The 21540-nt window shown below is 39.2% G+C and overlaps 1 protein-coding gene and 1 long non-coding RNA gene across 2 annotated transcripts in view; one reads left to right on the top strand and one right to left on the bottom strand.

Moving 5' to 3' along the window:
* Positions 1 to 253: 253 nt before the first annotated feature.
* On the bottom strand, positions 254 to 20937 carry LOC148114076 (uncharacterized). Its single transcript, XR_015733781.1, has 3 exons — positions 20857 to 20937; positions 17596 to 17651; positions 254 to 2695 (listed from the first exon to the last, which is right to left on the bottom strand). It is a non-coding gene; the product is annotated as an uncharacterized LOC148114076 (long non-coding RNA).
* The window catches only part of NGFR (nerve growth factor receptor), a 70451-nt gene continuing 69801 nt past the window's right edge, over positions 20891 to 21540 (top strand). The window contains exon 1 of the mRNA XM_034415479.2: positions 20891 to 21097. Within this exon, the coding sequence (XP_034271370.2) occupies positions 21050 to 21097 (48 nt within the window). The 5' untranslated portion in view covers positions 20891 to 21049. The remainder of the gene's footprint in view (positions 21098 to 21540) is intronic.

The following is a 21540-nucleotide window of genomic DNA, read 5'->3' as shown; positions in this document are numbered from 1 at the left end:
CTGGATTGGCACTGAGCATAGCTATCAAGTTTTTTTATGAACTAAAACAGTAATGCACAACTTTTTTCTCTTTGAGAATGACACTTTTCTAAATGGGAGAGTGCTGGGACATCACCAAAAAGGGTGATGAATCTTTCTGTTTGAAAAACCTTTCTACATTTTGGTCAGTTTTAATGACTCGGGGGATTTGAGAGAGGGACCAAATCATTTCACTATTTAGTAGTATTACATTTCTGCTTCCACTCATATTCTGTTTTTTTTTTTTATTTTAAGTTAAAACTATTGAAATCTGACTTTTTCATCCAAATTTTGGTGATTCCTTTAAGACTTACCCATAAAGTGATGGAACTGTGCGTAGTTCACAGGTTACATATTCCTGAGATAAAGCAAAAGCAGGAAGATATAGATGCAAACATCTGAACTTTGCTTACACTAGCATGCTTCTTTGGATGATGCTATAGCTGATCATCTAAGTGATGGCAGGTTACCTATAGGACAATGTTAAGTATAAAATACATTTGTGTTTTCAGCTGAAATGATTTCCTATATTGAGAAATGATCAAAACACCAGACTGGACATCTCTGGGATAAGGTAGCAATTCTACAGAATTGCCAGAATTCTACAAATAATACTTCTAGTATGATTATTGAAAAAACCTTCCCACTATACAGTAAGAAGCCAAAATGCCAATTAGTTTAGTCACTAAATGGGCACTGTGGAAAATTAACAGTTGCCAACAATTCAGCATTGCTAGGCCCAATCAGAAATGAGTCATATGTCTTTAAAATGACTGAAAAAATATTTGAAAATGTTTTAAATTGTTGACAAAGGGAATTTTTTTTTATTGTTGGTTTTGTTGATGGTTTTGTGTACTATCTTGTTAGAAAAAATTGAACTTTTTCTTAAGATTTGTCCCTACTAGCCTGAACTGCTATCATGTGATTATTGTTACTGTTCCTTTTATCCATCAAAAGATACTGTTTTAATATGATCAAATCTCTAGGACAGCTTTGTAGGTTTTGATCAGAGTGTATATTTCCTCTCTGCTTCTTAAACAGAGATCTGGTTAGTGAACAATCACATGGAACTCTTCCTTCAAACCCAAACAACCAGTTCTTCTATTCAAGCTCGTCATTCTGTCAGCTGGAAATAAATCTTGCTTTCACAAGTCCAGTGAGCAGTTCCAGATTGTCAGTAAAGATATAAACATGTAGATGTTCATCCAAATATTTGTGCATCTGTTCAGTCAGTTCCGCTATTTCATGCTCAGGTGTGTTGAACAAGCCATTTCTGCTGTTAGTTTCAATTAGTATAATTTAAACCATCTACTCATTCCTCCCACTCTCCCATAGCTTAGACCCAGAAGATATCAGTTCTAGCTTTGATAGATAAATTGGGTAGCTATGTCAGTTCATGATTTATACTGCCCAACTTCCTCAGCTATAAAAAGCAGTGGAGTGGTGACAAGCTTTGAAGCACACAGAGGCAATTCCCGAATAGCATGCCTCCAAAGCAATACATTACATAGCCCCAAATTACAAATTTGTAATTTTGAGAACATATCTTAACAAAATAGTTCACAATGGCTGCCATTATGGATATGCTCAGTCAGAAAATATCTATTTATCAAAATATAAAGAAGGCAGCTGAAAAGAAAATGATGTCAAGAGATTTGCATATAAAGTAGAGGTAAACCTGACCTTCAAGCAGTAAATGAACTTAAAAGTTTTTTATTTTTCCTTTTTGATACAATTTTCATGGAAAGCAAATTTATGAGGTTCAAAGACAAATACTTTTTCTGTGGAATTTGAGCCCAAGGGAAAGAATGGGAAAATGTTAACATAGAAGAGAGTCTAGTAATATTTTTGTTTCTCCCGTAGAAATACATTGAAAAAGGCACTGAAAAACAGTATGCTGCTCAACGTTTTCATGCAACTGGTACCAGTGTGTTTAAGAAGAAAATTAATATAGCAATAGCACTTAAACTTATATACTACTTCATAGTGCTTTACAGCCCTCTCTAAGTGGTTTACAGAGTCATCATATTGCCCCCAACAATCTGGGTTCTCATTTTACCGATCTCGGAACGATGGAAGGCTGAATCAACCTTGAGCCAGGCAGGATCGAAGGAATTGAACTCCTGGCAGTATGAGCAGAGTTAGCCTGCAATACTGCATTGTAATCACTGCAACACCATGGCTCTATATCAGGACAACTTGCATTTTAAAAGCTAACACCCATATGTATTTAAAATACAAACAGAATGATTTGCATGTTTGTAAAGGTCTTTCCTTGATCAATGAACATGCATAGTTACATAAATTAAATAATAATGCAAAGAAAAGTCATATTTCTTAGGCATTAAGAACAGGTCATGAAATTTTCTCCACTGTTTTAATCTATAGAAAAAGTGGTGGGTTGGAATATTGCTCTATAGGTATAAAGCCCTTTACAAGAACATGGATCCTTATTAGTGATAAAGTTGCTATGGGAATTCCCAAACAGAGCTGACTGACCCATCCAGTTAACCCTGAAGAGGTTAACTTTAACCCCAAACTCATGACTCTTTGAGGCCAATGCAACTATAGTAACTCCTTCATGCAGCTACTTACCAAAGATTAATTGTCCCATTTGACATCTGTCACTGAGAAAAAGTTCCAGAGAGATCCTGCTTCTCTGAATAGTCATAGGTACCTGGAATGAATAAGATATTCACTGCAGTAGTGGGTTTGAAAACCCGGCGCTACCGGTTCGCTATTGGTAGCGCGTGGGTGCTCGTGCTCGCTTTGTGAGCCCGCGTTGCTTCTGCGCATGGGCAGATTGTTTTTTTATGACTTCTGGGCAGGTGGGCGGAGCCTCCCACCACCACCATTACCAGTTCACCCAAACTGGGTCGAACCGGGAGCAACCCACCACTGGTTCACTGGGATACTGATTAATTGGGACACTGATGAGGCACGGACCAGCATAAAAGCAGTTCTTTGAATTTGCTCCATTATAGAAATTTACTTAAAATGGGCAGACTTTAATACTCATCCAGTCCTTCTTCCATGACTCAGTAACTGCTTTAAACATTGAACAGATGATATATATATATATTTAATCATCTCCTTCAATATCAAATATTCTGTGCGTGTTCCTGATGAAACATGTTTAATTTCAAATGTTTGGTGGGAGTAAAGAAGATCCTGCGGCTGTCCTGTTCTCATTGGAAAGATACTGTATAATAGTATCTGTATCATTAAACTTTTTGTAATTCCCTGATTCATATATTTTTGTATAGAGAAATCCCAGAATCCTATGTAATGACATAGCCATATTCCTATGGCTGACATGGAAGTTTGCATGTCTTAATAAAAGCCCATATTTATGTTCCCTGCTACACCAACTTCTGAAAAATCTTGTCTTCTCTTGGTTTTATTTATGCATAGGTATTTATAACAGTCCCCTAAGGATAGCCATCTTTGTCAAAGTAAAGTAATTGCTTGGTTTTTTTTTTAACAAAATCAATAGAAAGTTTAGATAGGTACAAATAGACTCATACAATATTTAACTTGGCCTGTTGCTGGTGGATGAAGCATTGCACTGATGCACAGTGCCATACTCTGGAAGAAGGAGATAACACAGTTCCAAATAAGTCTGGGACAGGGATTGGCATTACAGCAAGAGTACCTTTCTCAGGCCAACTGAAAAGTTACAAAATTGCATGCAAGCTTTCAAGTTCTTCAGAATATCGCCTCTATAAATAAAGCAAAAGTGGGAGAAGGCACAAGCCATGTTGGCATCCCTATGTGTGAACCAACTGATAACTAAAATTGTTTCCAGAATACATGATTTTCATTGGCAACCCTCATGGCTGCATCCTAAACCCAGTAGTTGCATGTTGATAGCTGAAATATGTCAGTGAGAGAGGATTCCTGCCAAAGTACATGGTAGCTGCTAGTACTTTTCTGGAGGAAATTTATTTAAACTATTTTTCGTATTAGCTGTCCTTTAGAGACCTTGGGTTCAGAATATAGGAGTGGACAGTATGTTTATTTGCTGATGGTCAGTGATTTAAATAAAAAACAGACCCAGAATATTAATAATCACTTTTAGTATAAAAGAAAGGTTATGCTGAACTCTTATGCTCTATTTGTTTGTAAAAGAGAAAAAAATACAGAAGTGCTGCCCCCCCCCTCACTGGGACAGCTTTTCAGGTAATAGTCGAATCCCATTGCACCTTGAATAATATAATGGCACCATCACAAAACCTTGTGAGATCTAATAATATTCTGCAGGGAAACTAGTAATAATTGTTGAATGACTAAATAATATTGTCCCTGACTATTCAAAGAGGGGCTATCTTAAAACATTAGAAACCCATTGGCATGAGTCATAGATTATGTATGTACACCAAATGAGAAGTAAAACAGTGGTGCCAATATCTAAAATATGGGACACAAAGAAACTGAAATAAAATATGAGGCAAAGCATACACAGAGAGGGGAAAACAATCAGTTATACCCTAGATACTTAAAAAGAAATAAAAGCCCCTGAAAGGTCAAAATTAAAAAAAAAATAGATTACAGTCTCTTTTTGTTGTTTTTGTTTTGTTTTGTTGTTTTGTTGGTGTTTTGTTCACCAAACAAAAGAAAAAGAAAAACTGACAGACATACAACACCACCAACAAAAAAACTATGTATACACAAAAAAAGTCAATGTATCATTGACAACTAACATGTTGAGTTATCGATGTATTAGTTGTCAATAGATCACTAAAGGTCTATTCAATGAAATCCACAAAAAGTATAATGGGACACTCAGAGTTGATCCCTTTGACCAGCTGGCCCTAGCTTGACTACAAACCACTGATTATTTTTTGAGAGTAGGAACATACGGCATTATCCTCTACTTGCCCCCAATCCACCAGGCAGGAACTTCCACTCAACTTTTCCTGTTAGGCTTCAAAAGGAGTGTTTTCTGACTTATACCGGCTCAGACAGTGCCGTCCAGTTTGCCTGATGCACATTATTTCATTGTAGGGAACCACTCTGGATCCAATCAGCTACCATGTACTTTGGCAGGAATCCTCTCTCACTGATAGCTAGCCAGGTTTTTTTTTTTTTAGTTCCAGGATGAAAAAACTTGTCACTACATTAGGAAATATTGGACTTGCTTTTGTTTCTTACAAATTCACTGATGAAACAATGAAAAGTGGGATCTGCTTATTAAACACACACACACACACACACACACACACACTGTTCATTGATCAAACAATGGACAAAAGATACTATTCATCTGACTTCACCCATCCACCTTTACATGAAATTGACAAAAGTTATGTCATTTTTCTTTTCTGTCCCAATTACAAGAAGAATGCTAAAACCAGTCTTGCCTTTTCCCTTCTCCCAGTCCAGGAAAGGTAAAGAAGCAAAAATATCAGAATATCAACAGGGTCAAAGTGGAGGAAAAGATTGAAATCTAGGAAGGTTTTTTTTTTTTTAAAGACAGCTTTGTTTCCAGCCAGTTTACATTCAGGTGCATCTGCTGTGCAGACAGATGCTGAGCCCTCATGCTTCCATCTGCTATATTAATATGGGACAGACTGGTGCCCTGCCATTTATTTCTGAACTGTGTGTCAGTGTTTGTGGCTGTTAGTTGACTTAGTCTAAAGAAAAGGTCTGAGGCAGAGGTTTAGAAGATGAAACAAAAAAAAAATCAAGAAAATAGACTGTACTGTATATTTAACAAAAACAGTGGATCTCAGTAATTTGGCTTTAGAAATGGCTTGCTACTATTGTGCTGCACTGAAAATTGTCGAAAGACATCACTTTTTTCTTTCTTTCTCTTTACAACTCTTCCCCCACCTTTTTTCCCCCATTTTTTTTAATCTTATAAAATTTAATATTCAAAAATGAAGTTCAGCTATGGGACAGCAATAAAAGCAGAGGGAGAATGAGCAAATGCCAGTATGATCAGCCACTCCCCAACTAGCACCTTCCCAACATTTATGGAGTGTGACTTCAGTTTTTGCCCATGCTTATCAGAAATATTGGATGTTGCAGTTCAAGCACATCTGGGCCAAATGCCAGCCTGGGAAAAGCTTAGCAGGTAGATTTTTGGCACCAAGTTGAAAACAGGTGAAAAGGGGAATTCCAAACTTGGAAAAAGTGAGATGCCAATTTATCAGGTTCCCCTTACGGAATGGGAGGTGCCATCTGCCAACATGCTTGAGAGCTGCCAAAACCAGATTCAATCTATAGCACATTAACTTTGCATTCTTAGTAAAGGGTGTTTTTTCATTGGAGGAAAGTAAATGACAGGAAATACTTACTCAAGGCAGAGAGTACCTTTGCTCATCAGAAGCCTAAAAGATTTAGTATTCAAATGCACCTCTAAACTCCCAGTTTAGTGGGAAAAAGTTGTCAAATAATTATAGAGCATGAAGGAAAGACATGCACCTATATTAAAGAATCAAGGTTGTTGGAAAGATTTAATTTCCCCATGATTATGAGAGTTGCACCTTATACATACAGGTATTAGAAACAATTGTGATTATTCAGCCTTCAGTAATATAGATGGAAAGTGCACTGTATACATGATCAAATTCATAAGTTATCATATGGGTCTTTGGTTATTCGGGTTTTCTCCCGCGTAAAATTGGAAGTGTCTTGGCGACGTTTTGACGAAGTCTCATTCGTCATCTTCAGGCTGGTGTTTTCGGCTTCGTACTTCTAGGAGCACGAAGCCAAAAACACCAGCCTGAAGATGACGAATGAGACTTCGTTGAAACGTCGCCAAGACACTTCCAATTTTACACGGGAAAAAACCCGAATAACCAAAGACCCACATACAAACACCCGCAAAAACCTCAGAAAACACACACACACACACACACACACACGCACACACACACATCTTTAGTGATGGGTCTAAAGATGGTACGATGGTACAAGGGAATGATCTTTTCAAGCATGGTCCATAGCCAGACCAATTTGTTGTAGAATTGATTCACATAGCATGAAGGAAAATTCAGGCAAACAGATTGCAACCTAAGCATCTGGATTCCATGTAAATGAAGATTTTAAAAACATGTTGCCACGAATAGCAGGCTTCTCTATTGGACTCATGAAGTGACTATTATGCCTACATGATAAGGCAGTGGTGCCTCATTCCATAAGTAACTGCATTTCTTGAAATTTAGCAGTTTGAACGATACATTGTTCAAAATACAAATGTATTTTTTCTTCCTTCATTGTAGTTATTCAGATTCATTACTGTTTACTAGACAAGTATTTTGGAATGAGGTTTATTTGGTATTTCAGTTTTTAATGGATAATAGCAGCAATCTGAATCTGTTGAGTCTGTAAATGTTTGCATTGTGTTGCATTGTAAATGGGTGTTTGCACTTGCTTGTTATCTGTTGCTTTCATTTTTGTATTATTTAAGATGGACAGGTATATAACTTTGTTAAATAAGTAGATTGTTAATTTTTTATGACCTGCAGAAGTCAGCTACTAGACAAATCTTTTTACTGTCCTATTTTGTGTTCAGCTGTGTAGATGTCCTGCTTTTAACTTTGATCAGTTGTACAGTTTGTGTTTTTTTACTATAAAACTTTTGCATGTCTAATGTTTATATAAATCTCTATAGATTCTCAGCTTTTTTGCTAAGATCAAGTATGGTGTCTGTCTGTGTGTATGTATGTGATTTTTATCCAGGCTTTGGTTGTCTGGATAAATTGTTTTGTTTTTGTTAGTTGATGCTGGACCCACAATAAATCCATTGTATGGATTTTTTTAAAAAAAATCACTGACTATTCTTCCCAGAGCTCTCACAAATTTTAAAAATAGTTGGCAATAGCATTGCAGCAGCAGACCGAACAGATGCTGCCTATAGCTGCCAAATCCTCCTTCCTTATTGGGGGCAATAAGCAGCCCACAGTCACTTGCCTGGCACAGCTATTCTTATATCAGGACTCAGGGAGAGACGAGAATGCCACCTTACTTCCCTGCCCACTTTCTGCTGCTTAAGAATAAGGTGAAGTGAGCTCTTTTTTATTGTGAATCAAAAGACGGTAGGACATGATCAGTGTAAAACAGTGGTTTTATTTATTGTAGCCCTTGGTTAGTGACCGCCTCAATTGGTGACTGTTCAGAGTTATGATGAAAAAATAACTTTAGGGCCAATTCTTGCATTTAGAACCTCTCCAGGTTTGTAAAACACAGAAAAGCTAAAGTAGGCTTCATAGGCACAGTCACAGGTTCACTTAATGATTGCTTCACTTAATGACAGAGTTGCCAGTCCTGGTGGTGGTTGCTAAATGAGGACTATCTCCACCCATTTACAAGAAATTACAACCATTCATTCAGTGGCTAATCAAAAGTTACAGTGATGCTGAATTAAGGGACTTGTAACTGGTCCCCAGAGTTATGGCACCCCATGTCCACATGATCAAAATCTGGGCACTTGGCAGCTTCCCCACACTTACAATTGCAGGGGCATTTCAACTGTCCACTCACCTATCTCCTCACATCTATGCCAGAGGGGGTATTCAGCAGGTTCTGACCAGTTCTGGAGAACCGGTAGCGGAAATGTTGAGTTGTTTGGAGAACCAGTAAATACCACCTCTGACTGGCCCTGCCCCCATCTATTCTCTGCCTCCCGAGTCCCAGCTGATCGGGAGGAAATGGGGATTTTATAGTATCCTTCCCCTGCCATGCCCACCATGCCATGCCATGCCCACCAAGCCACGCCCAGAGAATCAGTAGTAAATTTTTTTGAACCCCAACACTAATCTATGCCCTTTTGAGGCCCCTGCATTCTGTCCTAATCAACTTTTCTATCGTCTTTCTGTTGCTACTGACCAAGCATACGTGATGTATTTCAGACATCAATATGTACATTAGAGATGGTCCACAGATATTTTCCTAGAAGAATACTCAAATCCTCTGCTCGAAATAAAATTCCCTATACCACCAGGCTTGAAATTTTAGGCCTTGATAGCCTCGAACTACACCGTCTACATTCAGACCTATGCTTAGTTCATAAGATTATTTACCAACGGGAGGGTAGTGGCCTACCTGTAAACTTTAATTTCAACCATAATAACACAAGGGCTATCAATAGATTCAAACTCACTGTAATTCACTCTAATCTTGATTGTAGGAAATATGACTTCTGCAATAGAGTAGTAAATGTCTGGAACACTCTACCTGATCCTGTTGTTAGTCTCGCTAATCCCCATACCTTTTACCTTAAGCTGTCTACCGTGGACCTTTCATGTTTCTTAAGAGTCCCTAAGGGGGGATGCATAAGTGCACCAGCGTGCCTACTGTCCCCATTTATATGTAATCATTCTATGTGTTTATGGCTATGTTTTGCTTATTTATTTCCTTTTATTTGTGGCAAAAAACTTTCATATGTCCATGTCTATGTCTATACTGTTACTTGTTTCCTTGTACTTGTTGATAAATAAATAAATAAATAAATAAATAAATAAATAAATAAATAAATAAATACATACATACATACATACATACATACATACATACATTACATACCAGTGGTGAAATCTAAAATTTGTTACTACCGGTTCTGTGGGTGTGGCTTGGTGGAGGGGGGGTAATGTGACTGGGTAGGTGTGGCCATTTTTTTTTACCTTTAAAACCATTTTTTCTACAACCTCGTTTTTACCATTTTTTCTACAACCTTGTTTTTTACAAGAAGAGGTTGTAAAAAAAATGCTTTCAAAAGGCTCTGACGGTCCCAGATGAGTTGCCTGATCAGCAGAGACTTTTTTTTCTTTTAAATGCCTCTGGCAATCAGGCAACTCAGCTTGGATCGTCAGAGGCACTGAAAAGAAAAAAACCCTTTTTTTCTTTTAAATGCCTCTGATGATCCAAGCTGAGTTGCCTGATTGGCAGAGACTTTTTTTCTTTTAAATGCCTCTGACGATCAGGCAACTCAGCTTGGATCGTCAGAGGCATTTAAAACAAAAAAAGTTTTTTTTTCTTTTAAAAGCCTTTGACGATCCCAGCTGAGCCGCGCGATCATCAGAGGCTTTTTTTTTAAAACTTTTAAAAGCATTTTTTCGGCTGAAGAGGTTGTAGAAAAAATGCTTTTAAAAGTAAAAGAACGGCCTCTGATGATTGTGCGGCTCAGCCGGGCGGAGGGGGGCAGGGATTTTTGCTACCAGTTCTCCAAACCACCCGCCTCCATCGCTACCGGATCAGGCAATACAGTCCGAACCAGGAGCATTTCACCCCTGATACATACAGTTGCAAGAAAAAGTATGTGAACCCCTTGGGATTACATGGAGTTTTACATGAATTGGTCATAAAATGTGCTGTGAACTTCATCTAAATCACAACAATAGAAAAACACAGTCTGCTTAAAATAATACTACACAAACATTAGATGTTGCCATGGTTTAATTGAACATAACATGTAAACAAACAGTCAAGGACGTCTTATAGGCCCAAAAAGTACCAAAAAGTCTCTTCACAATTCCCAGGGTGGGCCAAGGTTTGTGATGCATTGTTCAGCTTTTCAGGACACTAGCTTGTGCTACACTGCTTGGCAGGACTGGGGCAGCTAAGGCTTCCAGGGATGGCTGTAATTTTGTGCTGTGCTGCAAGTGAGGGGCTTATTGAAGCCCAGAGCTGCAGCAGAGCAAGAAGCTCCTGAGCTCCAGTGTATTCTTTCCTTGGCCTCCCTGCATTGATACATATGCATGCAAATAACCTGCACCCTCTTTCCGCAATCTCCCTGAGCTCATGCCACATTGAAGCACCCACTTTGTGCATGGTCTGCACTGGATTTGTCAGGGCGTCCCCCACCTCCCCCCATTCCTTACCTTATGCTTCCTGCTCACTAAACAATGTAGTCACATGGCCTCATGTTTTATAACTGCATTGCTCAGTGATGGAAATCCTGGCCCCAATTTTGGTTGTAAGTCAAAGATTACTTGTAATATACTTGTATAATACTTCCCAGTATTATAATCCTGCAGCAATTCCAGCTGTTCAAATATATATGTTTAAAAATATATGCAGTGGTTTTGTTTTACCCCAATTCTTTACTTTTTGATGTGTGATTCCTGGGGCCCTGTTCAAAGGCTGATTGATGATCAAAATGAAAGGAAAGGACACACACAAAAAAATCCTGCCTTCAGATTATTGGATACATATAGATTAAAGAGTTAACACACCAGCATTCTGTTTGCTGAGTTTTACAATAGTTATAAAGCACCAGTGGGCACTTCTGTCTGTTGGAATGGGGGCTACTTGTCATAATTCATTAAATACCACTGTCCTGTTGTCTTCTAAGAGGGAGGGAGCAGCCTTTCGCCCGCCTTTTTAATTAAAGTACAGGCATTCTGATCTTCAAAACCAGGAACATCTGGGAAGAGGGGGGACTTATCAGCTGCAATCTCTATGAGACAGATGAAGATCTTGTGTCAAGCATTTAAATAATACTAAGAGCTAAAAAAAAAAGTTGTGTGTAAACTTACGATAGGGAGCAGCGGTTTTCACTTACCTAGGCTGGCTACCAGCTCTCTTTGCAGATGTGACCCATTTGATTCAGTGCTGTGCTTTTCCTTTTCTGTTTCATGTTGTTATAATTGTATCTGTCTGTATATTATATTTACATGTACAAACCATATACTCCTGGGACAAGCTTGCAAAATGCTGCTCTGACACTGAAATATCTGGAGATTTATAATCCCTGGAATGTGCTATACAGAGAAGCCTCATGAGCTCAGAAGGGACTTCCACTTTTCACTGAATTGAAATTTTTAAAAATATGCAAAAGTAATCACAAACTTTTCAAAGGCAACGACTGTTTGTCAACATGGACTGTGTTAACTAATACTGTGCTACTGGGAAGAGAGAGAGAGAGAGAGAAACAGAGAGAGAGAGAGAGAGGGAGAGGGAGAGAGAAAGAGAGAGAGAGTGTGTGTCTCAAGATGATCTGAACATTGACTGAAAATATTCCAGACTAATTTTAATTACAATAGAAACATTTTATGGTTTGCAAGTGGAGTTTTTTAGCTTTTGCCTGTACTGTCCTTGTATTCCACAAAAAGCTGCTTGCAATTGTTATAATACACTATAGTAATTAAGTGATAGATAAAAGACAGTACAAAGGTTGCTGGGGGAGGGAGCAGGGAAAAGGCAATATTAAAGTTGTCATATTGCTCAGGATAGCTTCCAACAATGAGACTCACAAATCACCATGCATTGAGATCCAGTGGCACTACCCAGTGCCTAAAAATGGCAAACAAAAATTGCCTATGAGTAGCATATAAAAAGTAACATATAGATATGCATAATTGATTATTATAGTTTTACAGTCAAAACTCTCCTCAATATTTGAGGGAGGGGGCAGCAAATATGATATCTAGAATCATAGCTCAGGCAGATCTTCCTCTTATTCTGAATATTTTGGGCTGTCCTAAAGTGTGATTGAACTATAAATCTTGATATCCTATATCATTATCCATTCTTATTTATTTTATTGGTTAAATTGATACCCTCTTTTTCCAATCATACCAGAAAGAAGCCAATCCCATATTGCTGTTAGAATGGCAGTTTAGAAATGTCCACACCTCACAGATTGCCACCATCACTTTTCAAAATCGAAAAGAGGTGACATCCAGGGGGAAAAAAAACACGTTTAACTTCCTTATGAATTTTTATTGCATGGTTTTTCAAAACACTTGATGAGTTCTTCCAAAGGGATGAGTTTGGTCTCTTTTTATTTTTATTTTTATAATAGATCTGGGATGTAGATTTGGCTGAGGGCATAAGGACTGGAGCATTTTCTAAATCCAGGAAGCTCTGTCACAAGATACGAATCTCACTATTGGCCACTAAACCCGCATTTGTAATCATATGCCGTCCTGTCCACAATTATTGATTCCATGGGAATATTTTTATCATTGGCTCCTATTTTCTTTTCTTTAAAAGACACACTATGAAGGGTTTGAGGGGGGTTTTTTTGTTTGTTTTTTTCCTTTTTTTTTTTTAAACCAAGAAGATTTTGATTCTGAAGGGGCTAACTTTCAAAGATTTAAAATATTAGTTGAAACTGTTCGGCAGATAGGAAATCTCAAGCATAGAAGAGGATGACCAGCAAGTCAGAAAAGAACTAAGTCTACCACTCCTTGATGTTTATTTGTTTCCATTTCTCTTACTCCTAAACGCATTTCACAAATGAATAATATTTTAATAAATGCTTTTGGCACTTGGAAATTGGTTGCTAAATTTCCAGTTGTCAAAATGGACATACCCAGAAGTCTACCCCATATTCTGGGATTCATGTATTGCAGAAACATAGATTCATTGTGGAATGAGGAAAAGGGTGGGATTAGTTCAGTAATGGATTTCGCTTGCCTCCACTGCCTGGAAATCCCCATTTGGACAGATAGAGAAGCATCATGTATTTTTGTAGAACTAAATACAGATGCAGACAAATGATGTAAGCTAACAGCCTTCAAGCCATATCCCAACAAGGCACTGCCATGTGGGCTACACATGTAGCTGAGGAGTTCTTATGGCTGCTGCTGCCTCTTTAAAAGCCTTTTAGTTGTTACTTCATTCTATTGAAAACCATATTAGATGTCCTGACACTGATAGTGCATGAGGGAGCCAGTGATACCTGCATTCAAGACCCACTCGGGAGAATCAGTGAGGGGTTTTTATCCTGGCTTGTCTAGAGAATACCACATTGGAGATAGCTGACCAGGAATGTGTTGTGGTATCATTTAGTTTATCCTGGTTGCCAAACCATAAGGACTGTGTTCACACAACATGCTAAATTACAAAGTTTTTGGTTTATTTTGACCCTAGTATGTTGTACAAACTTGACTGGTGGATAGAGGGGAAGATCTGAGCTGACAAATTCAGTTTGCTGGATGCCACATTTACTGACTTATGTGGAAGCTGGCTGTGATTCCTGTCTCCGGCTACAACTTTATTTAATATGCTTTACTTTTAAACTCTAAACACAACAGCAGCTTTGCTGCTGAGATTAGCAGAATGAGATTAGGCTATTGGGACAATAATTTCATTGAAGGTCTGGTGGATTGCACTTTATTGTAGTAATCTAGAATCTTTGCCTCCACAGAATGGAATGATTAGGGCAACTTTCCCCAAACCCTCCAGACGTATTCAGATTGCTACTCCCAGAATTCCTAAATAGCATAACTTTAATCCACCTAGCTTGAAGTTCTGAAAGTTGCAATCCCAGTACCTCTGGAGTATATCATACTGGGAAACGGCAGAGCTAAGGGACCTGAGAAGAACAGTGAGTTGATTGCCATTGTCATTATCTACCTCTGCCACTGGAGGCTTATGCTGTCTAATGGTAGACCTGGTTCCATCATCTCTACTCAGAATGCCACCATAGTTTTTAACAAGTGGACCAGATGAAGCATTAGCTCCACCTGGGCCCAGACAGGGAGAGAAGCTGGTTGAGGAGGTGAAGTAGAATAAGAGAATATCAAGTAGAGAGAAGGCTGCAAAAGCAGATATGGACGAGCCAAAGACTGGTGCATCCTTTCTACAGATGGGAGGTTGGCAAGAAAACTCTGGCCAACTTGCCTGATTTGGAAGAAGCAGTTGGGAGGGGAGAATAGCAGTGGTGCTAAACCCAAAACTGAACAGAAACATCTCACAGGGAGGAGGGAAACTTTCACCATTCCTATGCCAGAAAGTTGAGATGGAGGAATTGGGGGGGGGTGTTGATTGAATATGTTTTCCTTAAGAAATACCAACAGAAAGCATATCAAAGGGGACTTGCTAGGCAGAGATTTGGAGGACATTTCTGCAATCCACAGAAAGGGATTAGGAATTGTGGGCCTAATAGCTGAATTTAGTAACCAAATAGCTGCTGCCTGTCCTGAAAACTAAGACGCAAGTGGTAGAAGCCCTTGAACTGCTACAGCAAGTTCTACAACTTTAGTCAGCTTCTGAGAGAGACAAGAAGGCAGCAGAAGCAGCTTGATGAAGGATTTCTGAGTCCCTGAGAAAAAGGAATAACTTCATAGAAAAACACCCCCAAATTCAGAAAGCAAAGCCTTTGAAGGAAAATGAACCAGCGGGAAAAGATCTCAGAGAGAGTAAAAAAAAAACACCAACAAGCAAAAATGTCTATTTTTGGAATAATACATGACCTTAGGCTAAAGCCCAAGAACACATCAAAACCCACAACTTTAATTCTTTAACACAGTTTCTAATAGAAAGTGGGAATGGTGCTCATAGAAGTCAATAGCCAGGAGGTAGAAGGGCTTCTGGACAATGGCAATGGGAGAAACCTATCAGAAATGGTCACAGAATACTTAGTGTCTTTGGGATAACCAGTCCCACTGATTGAAGCTTGGATTCTGGATTGAAGCCTGGATCAGGCCAGGAGCATTGTGAAGGGGCTGCCATATGAAGTAATGACTGACACTGACTTGCCAGTGTGTAATAATATTACATTGCAACTCCATCAGCAGGAAAAGGTAGCATGAATCACAACCAGGATTCAAGCAAAACTTACAAAAGCAAAGGAAGGAAAGAGAGGCAGAAAAAAAATATTCTACAATTTTGTCTTCCCACCCAGATTTGATTCTTCCTGGAAAACAACCAGGAAAATAAAGGGAAAACTGTTAGTTGGGCTGGCAAAGCCAGCAGATAGCCTTAGAAGACAAAGAGATGCATGCAAGGCCACTTCAAGTGCAAGGTTTGTTTGTTTAAAAAAACCTATAGCAAGGCAGCAGTGACAAAACATAGTAGGTGATTAAATAATTATGTTTTGTTAACAAAAAAAAAAAAAACACCACGAGGAAATCTTATTTTAAGTTGTAGGGGACCCTGGGAGGGTAGAAAAGTTGGGGTAGGCAAGTTTCACAGACGTTTGGAGCAGACTTACTGAAACTTGTCCATGCACATGCTTTAGCAGGCATAGGAACAAGGGAAAAAAAACCCAGTGAAGTCTTAAAACAGAGTCTTTTGGCTAGAAATAACTAAGGAGAAATAACCAGTGGAAGCCCACTGTCAATCCTCTCCAGAAGGGAAACTGAAGAGAAACAGTTACAGGACATGTCAAGGATAAAACTGCAATTGTTCCATTTTCAGGAATTGCTATGGTGAATCCTTGCCAAAGTTAGGTAAAGAAAATCGGTACAGTTTGCTTGTATGTTATTATGCCAAAAGACACCCGAGGCAATATCTTTGTACACAATAATATCTAACATAATTGGGCAAACTTGTACTATTTTTTTTAAAAAAAATATTTCTTCTTAACTCCCTTTTCAATTTGCTTGAAAGACTGCATGCATGCATGAATTAATGTGGCCCTTATAAGGGCATGCTCACATGTATCAACTTTGAGGGCTCTTTCCTCATAGACCAGTACTGTTAAGCTAACATTGCTTTTTCTGCTCATTTTTTAATCACTCCCCCCCCCACATCCCTTCCAAATTAGCAACAAAATTAGAAGGCCAGGCTAAAATTGTGGAAGATATTATTATTTAGGAAGTAAATAAAATCTGTTACCGATTCTAGCAGAATTAGAAGGAGGATATTTTTTAAAAAATTAACCGTGTACTTTATAGAAATTGTATAAAATAAAAAATGTGGACTTTCGTCTTTTCTTATATTTGAACGAATATAAAAATGTTGACAGATCAGAATAATAATTGGCTGTAACACTTACGTGGCCGGGTTTAAACCTTTCCACATATTTGTAACAAGAGATATGGCTTTAAGCACAACAAAGTGCCTTTAGGAATGCATGTAGGTATGGAAGTGACATTTTCTTTCTATATTGGATCATGTCTATGGTGCAATGATTCAACAATACAAATATTGATTTATGTCCCACACGGAGCTCAACGTGAGACATACTGAGAGCAAGTTTAGAATTCACATACCCACTTCTGATTTCATTTGATGCATCATCTTCATTATTTGTAGCAGCAACATTGAAGTACTGCTTTACAAATTACATGCTTACTTAATTGGTCAAAAAGTTCTTAGATATCCCCCCATCCATGTATCAATTCAAAAAAGCCATGGCATACTTATCTAATTTTACAGCTTAATTAAAAGCTGCTGTACTTCTACCGTACAAAAGGAGATTAAACAAAATGCTCCAGTTCTGAGAAACTGGATCACTTAAAACTCAGATAGGCCTTCTGTAGCTGCCAATCAGAGCAGACAGCTCAACCAAAGCAATGACCCCCCCCCCAACTCTATTTAGGACAATAGTTTTTATATTTGAGAGAATCTGAAGCAATTATGTGACTTGTTTCTGTGCAAAAGCCTTGTTGCACAGAAAATCCTAACTTTGGCCAGAGGATATTGAAACTGCCCATGGCTATTCCATCATCTCATAAATGAATTTATGGTAAGAAGAGCTATATACATATGGATGGTCAGTCTGTGTATTGACTCCTGGAAAAAGGTTTTTTTTTTCCTTTCCCTTCCTTTTTCTTCCCTTCTTTATCAAAGTGAAGGTTGAAAGACTATATTGCTTTGCTGGCAACAAAGCCTAAGTGGTAATGAAGGTTATAAAAAGTGATTTTACGATCAGCATCTGAAAAAACATGTCCTTACCTTTCACACTATTGCAGTTGGTTGGAACCATTCATTACGGAGAGGATATTGGCAAGCTGGAGAGAGTTAAAAGGAAAGATTATCAAAGAAAAACAGAGAGGGCAGAGAAAGGACAACCCAGTGCTATAAAGACAACTACAAATAAAAGATTCTAGGAAAGGAAGAACAACACAACTATATCTTATGGTGTGCTCAAGTTTTAATAATGTTTCTGATTCAGTTTTGAACCAGCCTTCTGCTCTTTTGTTGCTCATGTCCCTCTAAAATCCAGTCCCGAATGCCAATTTCAAACCTTTTTATTCATCCTGGCCAGATGTTCACATCAAGACACAAAAAATAAAATTTGTTTCTTCACATATCACACTGATGTACTGCCCAACCTGCAGAGAGAGGGGTGGTGTCCTCAGCATGTGATGTGAAGACTTCATCTGATGTGGCTGACAATAATAAGGCATTAAAGATATTTTAAACAAGCAACTAAGTCATCATGCAATTATAAGGATGGGACACACAGCATCTCTCAATCTAATCTCCTGCTAAGGATAAAATAAGAATAAACTATTTTTCAAGGAAAGGAAAAGTTTAAGTAAAATGTAAAGAATATGAGTCAGTTCAAGAACTATTTCTAAAAGAGTTTATAAATAAGGTGGCTCCTGCTTCTAGAGCAGGGATGTCAAACTTGTGTCATTACAGCAGCATCACGTGATGTATCAGGACTTCCCCCTCCCCCTTCGCTAAACCGGGCATGGGCGTGGCCAGCACGTGACGCATCTGGTCTGTGGGCCGTGAGTTTGACAGCCCTGTTCAAGAGCATCCTGCAGAAAATTCCCAATGCTGTCTCTATCATTAGGCCCAATAAAACAATTTCCATGGCAAGTGATCTTCAAGGGATTTTTATTGTCAAGAAAGAGAAAAAGACTTGATAGATTCCCCATCCTACCCAAATATAGAAATAAGATGATTTTGACTGAACTTGGAGATAGATAGGGGAGGAAATAATTTACAAAAAGTCTTGGACTGGTCCTCAAGCTCAACACAAGGCACCAGATGTTTGCACTGAAGCATACCACATTTTTAAAGTAAAAGGATCAGATGTTTTGAGCATCCAGTGCTCAAATTAGAGCCATCTGAACCTACAGATGCCACCTGAACCCCGCCTCCCCATAATTCACCCTCTAAATACCAGAATATATATATCTCAAACTTCTCCCTGCAGATTCACATTCTTCAAATAGTGGTAGGTGCACCCCTGGAACAAGTCAGATGCTTAGCAATCCATCTCCTCTTTTTCAAAAAAGGTCTGGGCTCCATTCTGAATATCTGATTCAGAGAGCACTTATCAAGGAAGCAGAAAGGATCCTGGCTAAACTTTTAACATGGCATTCATTATTAAAGCCACAATTGAAGCCATAAAATGTCTGATGAGCAACTAGAGGGTCTATTCAAACTAACTCCTGCTATTGCTGCACTATATCCAGAGCTGATTTATTGAGCAGAGAAAGAGTTATGGCATTCTGAAATGCTGGTTCTTAACCAAGTAGGCAATTTAGTTACTCTTAAGTCAGGCAAGTTGGGGATGAGAGGGCAATGGCATGAAACACAATGCAAGACTGGCCAGATACAGGAAGCTCTGAGTCTGCGCACAAAGATAGCCAATTTTGTTGAGTCAGACAATTGGATCCTTGTTTCTGTTACAATTGATCTAATAGAGGATGTGGAAAGCAGTTGTCTGAGATAAGGGAAGTGAAATGCATTGCAATATGTTGGGAGTAAGGGGGGAGGGAGGGAGGGAGGGAGGGAGGGAGGGAAGGAAGGAAGGAAGGAAGGAAGGAAGGAAGGAAGGAAGGAAGGAAGGAAGGAAGGAAGGAAGACTTAAAAGTAAGGCTGTTCTCCCTATGAAACAGTATAAATATTCAAACCACATAGATCTATGACATCAAGCCATAGATTCCAAGAGACTTTCCAGGAAGGAAGTCCACTTTGATTCCCCATATGCATAATTTAAATTATAAATGAACTTTAGTTGCTAGCAGTTTTAGTTTAGCTGCAGCACATAAGCAGGGCTTTCCTTGTTCACTATTTTTTGTCATGATTAGCTTTATTTTTTTCTTTGATATGATGTAGGGTCCATATTTTGTCTGTGTGAATGTGCATGCGCGCACACACATAAGTGTATATATAAAGTGTATATATGAAGATATATATCTGCTGATAATCTATTTCATGAGCACATATGTTCAACACTTATGTTGAAAAAAATGGAAATTTATATAGACTGTACAGAAACTCTAAGTGAAGTGTGTCCTAAACATCAGATTTGATTGTATTCCATTTTGCCCTGAAATGTCAATCTCATTTTGTTTCTTGTCAAAATATCTAGCCAGATATCAGCCTAGCCCAACTTGACTACTCCATATAGATTGCAGTGCAACTCCTGTAAATTTCAGCATGGTCAATCTATCTGGAGGCCAAGAGGTTTTCAAGGCTGGGGCATAACGTTAAAAATAAGGGCTCCATGTAATTTATGGCCATCTGGATGACTTCTGAGGGTCACACATCCCACACTACATTTGACTGCTGGTTAGTTGGCTATCTTACCTTCTTCCTGGTTAGATTTATTCTAATCCCTCTCTTGAATTTGTCTCTTCAGCCCAATGGAATCTGATTAGAAAAAAAGAAAAGAAATGCAAGATTGCATGTTGGCATTGGGTGCTTCCAAAGAGAGAGCACCATTTCCCAAAGCCATGGCCAGATTTTATTTTTAAGAAGATTTTGCAGAGGAAGAAAGAAGGAAGGAAGGAAGGAAGGAAGGAAGGAAGGAAGGAAGGAAGGAAGGAAGAAAGAAAGAAAGAAAGAAAGAAAGAAAGAAAGAAAGAAAGAAAGAAAGAAAGAAAGAAAGAAAGGCAAAAGGCAAAAAAGCAGCAAGAACTCAAAAGTTGCAAAGGCTTTAGTCCTTGGGCCCCACCTCTGTGTTTTCCCTGGAAGTTATTTAAAATAGTTTCTTCAACACTGAGGATTTTAGCACCTTTCCTCAACATCTTTCCTCAACTTTCAGGATAATATTTTTTTTAAAAAAAGTTTTATGGGTGAGAAAGATGTAATGAACCAAGTGATTTACTTTGATATGCTCTTCCCGGGGGCCTGAAAGAAGGAGGGGTTGTCATGTCTTGGGTTATTTGTGCGCTCCTTAAACCACCCAACCAGTGGGAGGAGAACATCGATCGTTTTAATACTAATTTAAAAAAAGGGGGCCGAGCTTACCAGTTACAGAAAGCAGGTGCTGTCCAACTCCCTCAGTTACTAGCGCTGCCTCCGTCGCCACCGACGCTCTTCTCCTCTCTCTCTCCCGCGCCCATCCCGAGACGCCCCTTGGGAAGGGAATGTTTTAAGAAGCCTCCCCGCATCTCCCGACCGGCATCTTCCTTTCCTGCGCCCTGTTTTACCTCAGACGATCATGCAGAAGACGACGATCTTGCTATGGGGCTTGCTGCTGCTTTCCGGGGTGAGTGGACGGTGCCAGTAGGAAACCGGCCGGGGACCGACGGAGCGAGACACGCTGGGAGGCATTAGGGAACGGGTGGGAGAATGGAGAGCACGCGTCCCCACTCTTCCGCGTCAGGCGCGGCTCCATCCCAGAGGACAAAATTGGGATGGGGGCAAGTTCGTGGCTTTTTGCTTTTTTCCGGAGTGGGTGGATGGGTGAGTTGGGAGGGCGAGGAAAACCTGGACCGGTGAGTATCAGGGTGTTGTATAAGATGATGCGGGATGGAAGAGGGTGTGTGTGGCGCAGAAAAAGGGGTCCGCGGCGGTCACGGCTGTCCACAGGGTGGCAAGTGAACCCCGTGAGCTTCGCCGCTCAGGCGTGGGAAGGTTGGGATGCGCTCGCGTACGTCACGTGTGAACCTTCGCGAGAGCAGAAGGTATCGGTCGAGGCATCAGCCTGGC

Source organism: Pantherophis guttatus, chromosome 4, assembly GCF_059756535.1.
Source record: "Pantherophis guttatus breed Tessera chromosome 4, ASM5975653v1, whole genome shotgun sequence".
NCBI lineage: Eukaryota > Metazoa > Chordata > Lepidosauria > Squamata > Colubridae > Pantherophis > Pantherophis guttatus.
The sequence above is the reverse complement of the archived record's forward strand: the minus strand, read 5'-3'. Positions and strand labels throughout refer to the sequence as shown.